Source organism: Electrona antarctica (genome assembly GCF_951216825.1).
Source record: "Electrona antarctica genome assembly, chromosome: 10".
Classification (NCBI taxonomy): Eukaryota; Metazoa; Chordata; class Actinopteri; order Myctophiformes; family Myctophidae; genus Electrona; species Electrona antarctica.
This window is the reverse complement of record NC_136791.1, coordinates 20894190-20906936: the sequence shown is the minus strand read 5'-3', so window position 1 is coordinate 20906936 and position 12747 is coordinate 20894190. Positions and strand designations below refer to the sequence as shown.

The 12747-nt window shown below is 45.7% G+C and overlaps 1 protein-coding gene across 3 annotated transcripts in view; it reads right to left on the bottom strand.

Annotated features, from left to right (window-relative positions):
• Positions 1-873: 873 nt before the first annotated feature.
• Positions 874-12747, bottom strand: part of ide (insulin-degrading enzyme) — a 38510-nt gene continuing 26636 nt past the window's right edge. For all 3 annotated transcript variants that reach the window (XM_079512803.1, XM_079512804.1, XM_079512805.1), the window contains exons 19-25: positions 11375-11486; positions 10747-10914; positions 7204-7476; positions 6187-6248; positions 4550-4622; positions 4003-4070; positions 874-3693 (exon numbers count right to left, since the gene is read on the bottom strand). In XM_079512803.1, the coding sequence (XP_079368929.1) occupies positions 3598-3693; positions 4003-4070; positions 4550-4622; positions 6187-6248; positions 7204-7476; positions 10747-10914; positions 11375-11486 (852 nt within the window). In that variant the 3' untranslated portion in view covers positions 874-3597. The remainder of the gene's footprint in view (positions 3694-4002; positions 4071-4549; positions 4623-6186; positions 6249-7203; positions 7477-10746; positions 10915-11374; positions 11487-12747) is intronic.

Here is a 12747-nt window from a genome sequence, read left to right as displayed (position 1 = left end):
CAATTTGCATTGCAAAAAAAGGCAGATAAGGTGTCTGGCTATGGCTACGCGAGGCTAGTCAAACACCATGCAGAGAACCCAACGCAAGGACAACACAAGAGACGGTCACGGCCACACAGCCAACTCAAGGTACGGCCACGGAGCCGACTTGGGGACCCAACGCAGCTCCTCCAAGGAAAACAAACAAATTAACGGCGCTGAACGTGAATCCCCCCCACCCCTTTTTTCCCTCACTGTATATGTTTCTTTTCCCTTTTTACCTCCTTTATGATGAATTCCTGTTCTGTCTATAGAAGTGTCTATTTGTACGTCTCTAAATGTTTTGATGATTTGAACATGGTGGACCCTATTGGAAACAAGTGTATGCTTAATTGGGTCGTCCACTCACAGTTAACAGCCTTTGTATTGAGTTTGTGCTTGAAATGTACTGTAATTCTGCAAACTGTTAATAAATTCTTCAATCAATCAATTCTCTTTCCAGTTGAATATTAATGTGTAGATATCAAAAGTATATTATATTTTTTACAAATTTTTTTTATAGCATGATCTAGTAATCATTGCTAGTTTGTTCATAAACAGGAGTACGAAAAAAAAGGTTGCAAAATGTCAATGCTAAAATGCTCCAGTTCTGTCTGAGTTCTCTCTCTGGCTATACACACACGAGCTTGTTCTGTGCCTGCCTGCCTGAAATATGTTCAAGTTGTGAAAATGTATCCTACAGACATTTTCTTCCATCTTTAGTTTCAAGGCCAATTCTGTGAACCATTATTTTCCCAAAAACCTTGATCTGTAAGTTATGAGAGTTCAGTTTGGGCAGGTCTTGCATCATGCAGGCTAGTAGTTACTAGTTAGTAGCATAAGACACGGATTCCATTCAGTCTTCAATCATTTATTACTTAGAAACACTCAGAGGAGACGATAAAAAGAACAAACTCAACACATCGGCACTCTTGCATCACAGGGTTCCATGAAACAAGCCCACGTTGAGTCAACCAATCACAATCTTCTGTCATTTCCCAAAGACATTCTCTGAACCCACACAATGTTTCTGTGAATCTAGTGTCAGTGTCACTCATCTAAAAGAAACCCACATCCAGGCTTCAGTGAGTAAACCCATGCCTAATATGTAATGTATGGAGATAGTGCAGACTTAACATGAACTAGTTGGTCACCCCTACATGCTATAGTATGGCCCGTTTGAGTGGATTTCTAGGAAAAGGTCTTCGGGTTTCCACCCCCAAAAAAAAGGATAAATGCTTTTTGTTTTTAATCACAGGTTTGTGATCCGATTTGAGTTTAAACCCCATTGCTATCATTTTGCTCTGGTAATTAGGCTGTAGTAAAATGCTGGAAAGCATTGCAGCTTTATGTACTACATCAAACACATGTATAGAGTAACTTAACAAATAATCGGAGATTAAAAGATTATATTTATTTTTTATAATTGCCTCATTTCACCCATCCTTCAAAACAATGCAGCATCACAGAGATGAATGAAGCAGGCCTGAGAACAAGTATATAGGCCTATGGGGTAAATGGTGGAAAGAAAGAAAACCATAAAGCAGAATTTTGGCTATTTTAACCGAGTGGTTGGCAGATGTTGACTTGGAAAGGCTGGTAGGCACCTGAGATAGCAGGCCATGATTGTACACAGTAAACGCCTGAGTGTTTAACTTAACTCCTAGTGTAAAAATGTACCCAGAATTTGATGCATACAGTACATGATGGCACTGACATGACTAGTAGCCAAGCATTGCCAACAACTCGGAACAACTCTCCTCTCCATGGTCTAGGCTGGAGAAGGCTGAGCACATTAAATACAGCCACTGTTATAGCATGCCACTGGGCAGAGCGTACTTAGTTGTTTAACTCACGGTTCCCAGGTCAGCATCATCATTTATTGCTTAGTAGTGAAAGAAGTGCATATATTCAAAATGAACAATTTCAGCAAGTCTGGAAGAGCTTTCAAACCCAGGAAACGTTCACACTATTCTTTGAAGGAGAAGGCTAGCGGACATTTTAATGTCGGAACAACCACATACAGGCCTCTCTCCCTCTCAGGGTGCAGCATTTTTAGGAGATGAAAATTACCACCATCTTGCTCCAAGTGTGACCCAGAGCAGTGCAGTGCAAGCTGGCTCACTGGACAGACAACTTTCAGTAGCGAGGACAACACATTTTTCTGAGAGCTCATCGTTTGATATCGGCCCAACTAGTGTAGGTTACCAAATACTAAATAAAGCCCCAAAGAAAGGCACAAGCTACGTTAAGGTGTCCCAACACTGCAGCATTTTTTTAAAGATTTTTAAGCTCCGCTTTTCTGCTGTTTATTCAGAAAAACACGCCTAGTCTGCAAGGACCTCGAGTCTCAAATGCAGACGTAGTCTACTACGAATGAGAGTCTCCTTAGATCATACGACGAGAACAGCTTCGACTTCTTTCAAAGATCAGAGATACGTACGTACGGTGATGTCAGATCAACGTATCCATACAAGGTACTGGATTTACTGCTCACTCATGACCAAACTACTAGTGTAAAGGATGTAGATCATTAAAACAGTTTATTAGTTTTCAAACAATAGAAATTAAAAGCAAATAAACTTTGTGATACCCCTGAGACGATGTGTTGAATAATACGACTCAAAATTAAAGGAGAGAAGAAAGAAAAAAGTAAGAAAGTTTCAGGGCATTTTTCTTCACACAATTATCAAGTCACAATAACTCCTCAAAGGGTCCCAACGTTTGACCAGTTTTACAAGCAAAATAAAAAGGAACAAAACAACGCAAAATTATTAAAACCATATTTGTAAAAAGGAAAATATATATTTTTTCTCCAAAATACATAAATTTGAATAAAATATTCTGTTGTACAGGTGTAATCTAAAAGTGTCTGTGTGACAACATTTCGGGGGATGGGGGGGGGGGGGGGGGGGTGTGTAGCTAGCTGACCGGTCCAGCATCATGTGTCAGATCACGGTATTCAAATTCATGGAGGTACCATCATGTTTCATGTAGTCTAATAATTACCTCTACAACTTCCACTTCATTTTCTTTTAAAAAGCAGCATGTCTCTGTGTTGATATATCAATTAATAATAAAAAAAAAAAAAACACACTTCTATCATGAAGTATCTGAAGGATATCCAAACATGGCTGACTAACAGGGATCTTGGCCCTGGTCAGGTCTTTTAGAGGCAACTAGCTAGTAGTACTGACTTTAAACAGCCTAGAACGCAGTATTGTGAAAATGCGTGTTTCCTCGTCTTTGAGAGATTATACATGAGGCGAGTCCGATGTCATGATCACAGCTATGCTGACAAACTACGTTGGTGACTCACACACTCGTGGCTCCGCACCCGCCACGCACACACGCACGAGCCCACGCTTACTCAATAGGGAGCGCACACACTCACACATGCAGGCTTTTGTCAACCGAGTGTGTTTCTGACTCCAAGTGACTGGTGGAGAGGGGTAGAGGCTGAGGGGTGGTGGTTAAGGAAGCGGGGAGGGGCTGGGCCGCGTTTCCCAGGGGGCCCTCCCCCAGTACACCCATGCTGCTCTGGGCCATCAGTGGGCCAGCCGCTCCCTTTTGTTTTTTTTACAGTTTGGCAGCCATGAAGTTGATGTGTTGCTTGGCCAGGGGAAACAGAGGTAGACTCCTCTTGAACTCGGTCATGTCCTGCACTTGAGTAGGCTGTTGAGAGAGTCAGTCAGTCAATAGGTGGACATATCAAATATAAGCTGTGTTTAAATACATTAAGTCCTGGATCTGTGTTTAAACACATTAACCATTATTTTGTACTTTTTGTATTGAAAAATAGCAGATCTACAAGATCTGAAAAAGAAAAAAAAATATTTTGGGGGTCCTCGACATGAAATAGTTTGAGAACCACTGACATAGAAACATAGGTTTTTCAGAGAACGGACAGGATTTAGAAGACATTTTGTAGAATGTGGTCTCGGGTCTAAATGGGTTAAGAGACAACACAGTTAGCATGATTACCTGTGGCAGGGATGGAGCTGGAGCCAGGTTGACATCATTCTGGGCAGGGAACTCGCCCACAATGGGACCTAGAGAGGCCAATGACATGTTAGTGCTCCCTACGTCCCTCCCATTTCTATTAGCAATGTCTAGTCTACTCTACAGTATATACCATCACATACTGAAAACGCCTCCTTTCAACAAGCGAGGTGAAATTTACTTTAATATTCCTCTATTCACTCGAATATGCCCATTAATTCAGTCATACATATATAATACAACAATATATATCTTTCTACAATTTGTTTTGGTTTCTAGTCTCCTTTCGTTTTCCAGGGCTCTGTAGCATCATTGGTACATTAACATTTCCAATGGCTGCTTTTCATGTCCCTGCTGATCTATGATGTGAAGCTTATTCAACATTTGAACATTAATATAAGCCGGTCTGGATAAGTGCTTAAAATGAAAAAGCTCAATTAATTTGGATACACAAAAAAAAGAAACTTGACCAACAAGGAACCTTTCAGTCACACACAAACACAACCAGTCCTTATAGTCCAATACTCACAAGTATCCATCTCCCTAGAGAGAACATGTACAGACACTTTGTGTCTCTTGGGTGCATCTATTGCCAGCAGATCCTGCAGGGAGGGACAGCGAGAGAATGTTAGAAAACATACGTTAAGTGGCGGATTGTTGCTAATGAAAATCATGACATTTTCATGAACACCTGTGTTTAAAGGTTACATCTTGTTTCTGTTAAATGCATCACGTGAATCTTTATAGGTCTTTATATTGTGGCAGCGGTGGCCGAACGGATTGCGGAGCGGTCTTGATACCGGAAGGTCGCCAGTTCGAATCAGCGGTCCGACACGTTAAAATTACCACCGCTGAAGTGCCCTTGAACAAGGCATTGAACCACTACGACGAAATGTGTTCTATGAGCAGGGCCTGGCTGGAAACAAGTTCTTGAGCTTAGCCCAGATACCCTGGGTAAATATAGTAATAATTTCATTTCATTTAATTTCATTTGGTGCTATATCTCTTCATGGCAAAGCACAGAAGAAGGATTATAAGGACAACTCAAGAAAAAAGTCAATGTAACTTTCACAACTCTTGCTCATTTCTTCATGACTTTTCGTGTCAGCTAAGATTTTCTATAAGTGGGCTCACATTGAAGACGCTCATCTGTATTCAAAGTCAATTCTCATGCCAAAAGCAAGAAAAGTCTGCTTCTGTGATTGTCACCCTAGACTGAAACACATACAATATTAGACTTGCATTAGGCTTATTCTGCATGGGGCCTCTGAAAAGCTCTTCTGCTATGGGGAGATATGCTAATTCCTGTCACTGGTCATGTCTCCTTGGCCCTTTATCCCCTCAGAACAGGCAGGCTGTGATACAACCTGTCATTATTGCAGTTGATATTCTGCGAGCGTGCGCATGTCACTTATCACCTCCATGGCTATGAGTAGTAGATGCTGAGGAGAAGGAGACACGATTGGGTGACTGCATTTGAAAACGAGCAGCCATTGTACGCAGCCTGGGTAGAGAACCGGCTTTGACCACGCCGTTCACATGTACACACGTGTGTACGGAATGATCAATGTGACAATTTGAGTGCGGGCGTGGAGCATGTGCAGTGTTTCAAAGGAGAACAACAAGAGCCATTGTTAGAACACTGCACCATAACAGTACGTTTTAACCATTTCCGTCCATCCGACGTGTCCACACGTCATAGGGTGTCCAATCGACGCATCCATAGGACGTGTGTATTATTTTTCACTCGGACTCTCGGCCACCGTACGCTTCGCTCTTCAGTCATATTAGCTTACCGTTCACTAGCCTGTTAGCGCGGCAGAAAGAATGCCTCGTATCTGCTCATCTAGGGCGCTCTCCGTGGTTTCGATCTGATGGATATACTAGCGCTTAATTTCTGCTCCTCATCCGCCTCTCGTTCAAAATATGAACGCAGAAGTGTGTTATTTGTCCATCTATAGGACCCGGCAACTACTGACGACATCGCCCGCCGATAGCCAACCAAATTCATGTGTTGCTTTGTTTACCCTCCATACCACCAATTATGAGGACATGGCTAATGACAGTAGGAACGCCCACTAGGAGATTTGTATCGCCCAGAGTCGCCGCTGTTGGCCTGCTGTAAAACGCACTGTAACAGCAAACAAAGAAGGTTGTGCTACTCACGCTGTAGAACTGCATGACGTTTTCTTTTGTCAGAGTCTTCAGGTGGGACACTTCGAGGTTATCTGAAAAACAACCACAACGAGTTCCGAATTATTAACTTCATCACTTTTAAGTTATATCTTTGCACAAACTGAAGGGATGCATTTGAAAAGGGGTTTATTTTGTTTATAGAACTTTACAAAAACAAAATGTGCATAACTTTGTACTCGCTTATAAAAAGAAAGCCAAGACACTCTTCTGTGGAAAAAGTCTGTTTTTCCTATACATTATGTTGCCATTTTGCATTTCCTTTTGGCCACGGAAAATATAATAACCTGACTTTCTTTTCTTTACACAAAGACACCTTTTCACTTTAGAAAGACTTTAAACAGTTTCTGTAGAACAAAGCTGGAATGTACTCCATCTCAACTCACTTACAATCCATAAAATCGCGATTGCATAAGCATAGTGGCTCACCCCAGTTGCCATACACAAAGACCATGCAAGGCACCTACCTGCACATCGGGAGCAATTAGGGGTTCAGTGTCTTGCTCAAGGACATTTCGACACCAACTCTGGGGGAACCTGGGTTCGAACTGGCAACGTTGCGGTTCCCATCCAGCCGCCCCTGTACTATGTAAACTCTTAACCCATTCTGGGCGGGAACCCCTTTTGGTGTTTTTAGCATTATGTTATACTTTAGCCATTTAAAAAAATCGTGAAAATGTGTGTAGGGGACGACGACAACATATTTTCAGATGGGGGTCAGCAGCAAAATACAGATAATTCTGGGGGTCCTTGACATGAAAAAGGTTGTGCACCACTGACATACAGTAGGAACATAGGCTAGGAATTAGAAGCATTTTTTTTATCGTCCTCAGGTCTAAATGGGTTCATTTCCATTTGCTTTCCTTTTTAAATAATCTGGGGACCACTCAAATAATTTGGCAACTCCCGAGGGGTCGCGACACCCAGATTGAGAACCCCTGTGCTAGGTGATGAAGCACAATTAACGACGGTTGGGAGTGAGGGCCTCACCCCTGTCGAAATTATACTGCTGCGAGATGATCTCCCCCCAGTATTTGGCGCACTCGGCGGCCAGCTTCTTGGGCTTGTCCAGGCGGCGGATGGCCAGCGCCTGGATGTGCTTCTGGAAGGCCTCGTCGCTCATCTCCTCCACGGACTTCTCCATGGTGCGCAGGAAGGCCTCCACACGGCTCTCCAGGTAGTGGGGGGCCTTCTCCGACTGGATGATGAAGCGCAGGCCCTGGACCCCGTTGGCCCTGCGGGGCCCACTGAACACTATGTAGCCTGGTGGGAGAAACAGAGAGTGAGGAGGGGTCCACTGAACACTATGTAGCCTGGTGGGAGAAACAGAGAGTGAGGAGGGGTCTACTGAACACTATGTATCCTGGTGGGAGAAACAGAGTGAGGAGGGGTCTACTGAACACTATGTAGCCTGGTGGGAGAAACAGAGTGAGGAGGGCTCTACTGAACACTATGTAGCCTGGTGGGAGAAACAGAGAGTGAGGAGGGGTCTACTGAACACTATGTAGCCTGGTGGGATAAGCAGAGAGTGAGGAGGGGTCTACTGAACACCATGTAGCCTGGTGGGAGAAACACAGTGAGGACGGGTCTACTGAACACTATGTAGCCTGGTGGGAGAAACAGAGAGTGAGGAGGGGTCTACTGAACACTACGTAGCCTGGTGGGAGAAACAGAGTGAGGAGGGGCCTACTGAACACTATGTAGCCTGGTGGGAGAAACAGAGTGAGGAGGGGTCTACTGAACACTATGTAGCCTGGTGGGAAGAGCAGAGAGTGAGGAGGGGTCTACTGAACACTATGTAGCCTGGTGGGAGAAACAGAGTGAGGAGGGGTCTACTGAACACTATGTAGCCTGGTGGGAGAAACAGAGTGAGGAGGGGTCCACTGAACACTATGTAGCCTGGTGGGAGAAACAGAGTGAGGAGGGGTCCACTGAACACTATGTAGCCTGGTGGGAGAAACAGAGTGAGGAGGGGTCCACTGAACACTATGTAGCATGGTGGGAGAAGCAGAGAGTGAGGAGGGGTCCACTGAACACTATGTAGCCTGGTGGGAGAAACAGAGAGTGAGGAGGGGTCTACTGAACACTATGTAGCCTGGTGGGAGAAGCAGAGAGTGAGGAGGGGTCTACTGAACACTATGTAGCCTGGTGGGAGAAGCAGAGAGTGAGGAGGGGTCCACTGAACACTATGTCGCCTGGTGGGAGAAACAGAGTGAGGAGGGGTCTACTGAACACTATGTCGCCTGGTGGGAGAAACAGAGTGAGGAGGGGTCTACTGAACACTATGTAGCCTGGTGGGAGAAACAGAGTGAGGAGGGGTCTACTGAACACTATGTATCCTGGTGGGAGAAACAGAGTGAGGAGGGGTCTACTGAACACTATGTAGCCTGGTGGGAGAAACAGAGTGAGGAGGGCTCTACTGAACACTATGTAGCCTGGTGGGAGAAACAGAGAGTGAGGAGGGGTCTACTGAACACTATGTAGCCTGGTGGGATAAGCAGAGAGTGAGGAGGGGTCTACTGAACACCATGTAGCCTGGTGGGAGAAACACAGTGAGGACGGGTCTACTGAACACTATGTAGCCTGGTGGGAGAAACAGAGAGTGAGGAGGGGTCTACTGAACACTATGTAGCCTGGTGGGAGAAACAGAGTGAGGAGGGGCCTACTGAACACTATGTAGCCTGGTGGGAGAAACAGAGTGAGGAGGGGTCTACTGAACACTATGTAGCCTGGTGGGAAGAGCAGAGAGTGAGGAGGGGTCTACTGAACACTATGTAGCCTGGTGGGAGAAACAGAGTGAGGAGGGGTCTACTGAACACTATGTAGCCTGGTGGGAGAAACAGAGTGAGGAGGGGTCCACTGAACACTATGTAGCCTGGTGGGAGAAACAGAGTGAGGAGGGGTCCACTGAACACTATGTAGCCTGGTGGGAGAAACAGAGTGAGGAGGGGTCCACTGAACACTATGTAGCATGGTGGGAGAAGCAGAGAGTGAGGAGGGGTCCACTGAACACTATGTAGCCTGGTGGGAGAAACAGAGAGTGAGGAGGGGTCTACTGAACACTATGTAGCCTGGTGGGAGAAGCAGAGAGTGAGGAGGGGTCTACTGAACACTATGTAGCCTGGTGGGAGAAGCAGAGAGTGAGGAGGGGTCCACTGAACACTATGTCGCCTGGTGGGAGAAACAGAGTGAGGAGGGGTCTACTGAACACTATGTCGCCTGGTGGGAGAAACAGAGTGAGGAGGGGTCTACTGAACACTATGTAGCCTGGTGGGAGAAACAGAGTGAGGAGGGGTCTACTGAACACTATGTAGCCTGGTGGGAGAAACAGAGTGAGGAGGGGTCTACTGAACACTATGTAGCCTGGTGGGAGAAACAGAGTGAGGAGGGGTCCACTGAACACTATGTAGCCTGGTGGGAGAAACAGAGTGAGGAGGGGTCCACTGAACACTATGTAGCCTGGTGGGAGAAACAGAGTGAGGAGGGGTCCACTGAACACTATGTAGCCTGGTGGGAGAAGCAGAGAGTGAGGAGGGGTCTACTGAACACTATGTAGCCTGGTGGGAGAAACAGAGTGAGGAGGGGTCCACTGAACACTATGTAGCCTGGTGGGAGAAGCAGAGAGTGAGGAGGGGTCCACTGAACACTATGTAGCCTGGTGGGAGAAGCAGAGAGTGAGGAGGGGTCCACTGAACACTATGTAGCCTGGTGGGAGAAGCAGAGAGTGAGGAGGGGTCTACTGAACACTATGTAGCCTGGTGGGAGAAACAGAGTGAGGAGGGGTCCACTGAACACTATGTAGCCTGGTGGGAGAAACAGAGTGAGGAGGGGTCCACTGAACACTATGTAGCCTGGTGGGAGAAACAGAGTGAGGAGGGGTCCACTGAACACTATGTAGCCTGGTGGGAGAAGCAGAGAGTGAGGAGGGGTCTACTGAACACTATGTAGCCTGGTGGGAGAAACAGAGTGAGGAGGGGTCCACTGAACACTATGTAGCCTGGTGGGAGAAGCAGAGAGTGAGGAGGGGTCCACTGAACACTATGTAGCCTGGTGGGAGAAGCAGAGAGTGAGGAGGGGTCCACTGAACACTATGTAGCCTGGTGGGAGAAACAGAGTGAGGAGGGGTCTACTGAACACTATGTAGCCTAGTGGGAGAAACAGAGAGTGAGGAGGGGTCTACTGAACACTATGTAGCCTAGTGGGAGAAACAGAGAGTGAGGAGGGGTCTACTGAACACTATGTAGCCTGGTGGGAGAAGCAGAGAGTGAGGAGGGGTCTACTGAACACTATGTAGCCTGGTGGGAGAAGCAGAGAGTGAGGAGGGGTCTACTGAACACTATGTAGCCTGGTGGGAGAAACAGAGAGTGAGGAGGGGTCTACTGAACACTATGTAGCCTGGTGGGAGAAGCAGAGAGTGAGGAGGGGTCTACTGAACACTATGTAGCCTGGTGGGAGAAACAGAGTGAGGAGGAAGGATTGTGGAAGAAAAGGTAGACACCTCCTGAATGGAAATAAAAAATGAAAGATATTCACCCAGCTGTTCTTTGGTGCGCAGCGTGTTGAAGCAGGGCTCGGAGATGATCTGACAGTAGAGCTCCAGCAGCATGTTCTCATGCGTGGTCTGCATGTCTGTCTGGTAGTAGATCTCTATGCCACAGTTGTTGTGCACCTCGTTCCTCTGCTGGTACACGTACCAGCCGCCTGGTGGACGAAAGGCACAACTACAACTTTGAAAAACATTTTGACCACACATTTTAAAGTGGTGCAACCACTTCCTTAAGTGACTGTGTGTGGGTGGGTGTGTGGGTGGGTGGCTGGGTGTGTCTGAGCACCACCTGTGCGCGACCTAACACACACACACACACAAACACGCACATATTAACTGTATATATGGTGATTTTGGGTGTGCCAGTACAGTACAGTACAGTATAGTACAGGGTACAGTAGAGGGACCCCCACACGGTAACTGTCATTTCTCAACCGTTTCAAAAACATTTGATCTTATTTAAGCCTTAGTCAATTAAAAATAAACCTGCATATTTCACCACATAATCAAGTATTTTAGCATGCATAATCAAGGAATATTTTCCTAGAGGGTCTGTGAGTGAGTGTGTACAGGTGGAGAGTGAGTAAGTATGTTCAGTGAGGGCACGTGACCTACCGTCTGGAACCTGCACCTCCCTGTAGCGAATCAGCTGGCTGGGGAGGAGGGGCTTGGTGTGAGCATGCTGAATGAGAGTGTCCTCCAACATTTGCATCATGCCGAGTGCAGACTAGAGAGACGACGGAAAGAGAAGAGACCATGTTATCCATCTATATGGTGGGCATCATACCAGTGTGGTTTTCTAGACTAAGACGAAAAATGTTCGTCGACTACCTTTTTCCACTGACGAAAACTACATTAAAACTAAGCTGTGGTGACTAAAACTAAGACTAATGTATTGACAATTTCGTCAACAGCTAAAAACTAGACTAAAATGCTAGGAAGGGGACTAGTGGACAAGAGATCCAGTAGGAGTCATTTTACACTTGGTTGCATGATGAAAATAGCCGATCTACAAGCTCACAACGCAGCTGATTGTGAACGAGGGACCACCACCACCCTGACTTAGAATCAACCTGGGGACCACTGTTGTGTTGGGATATGGGCTAAGATTAGTGCTCATGTAACACTTGCTATGCATCCCATGTGTATACATCCCACCATTTCTCAACCAATGGTCCATTGACTACTAATCATTTCCTAAAAATAACGAGTCAACCAGACAATCCGGTGCACTTCCCCCTCTTGAGATTGTAACTCCCTTTTTCTGCTGAAATTCTTGACCTCCCAACTTGGTCAGTAAATGACTACATGGACGGTCATCATAGGTCACCAGGTCATTCACTAAATGCATGGTCAGGGACCACATGAAATACCGCCACGGACCACCAGTGGTCCATGGACCACCTGTTGAAAACCCCTGTTCGATAGTATTCTACGTGGCTAGCCATTATTATTCAATATTCTCTCTGCAACAGACTGTGACGGTGTCACACATACACAGGCTTCCGGGGGCCTTGTATGAAAGAGTGCGATTAGATCACAAGACCTCAAGAGATTTTCCACATAAAATTATGGCCTCTGTGACACCACTGGAATGGCAGGTAAAGTGTTTTTTTTAAAGGGAGAAGGAGGGAGCTTAGCAACACTTGACCTGATACAGGCTGATAGTAGTAACAACGAAGAGCTGAACATTCTATCACTCACTTATCCACCTGGCCCAGGTTGGGACATAAAGCCCTGGTTGCAGTGTTGTTTTTGGCAGCAAATTTAGATTTTAGTTTTAGTCATAGTGTCTTCAATAGTTTATTTAGTCTTAGTCACATTTTAGTCACCTGGAATTTTTTTTGAAAAACAGTGAAAAAAGGTCGTCGACGAACATTTTTTGTCTTAGTTTTAGTCGACGAAATCAACACTGCCTGGTTGGTACATAAGTTTGCAATCACTGTCAGTGAACCATGTTGTGTGTTTTGGCCTGTGCTTCGTCCCAG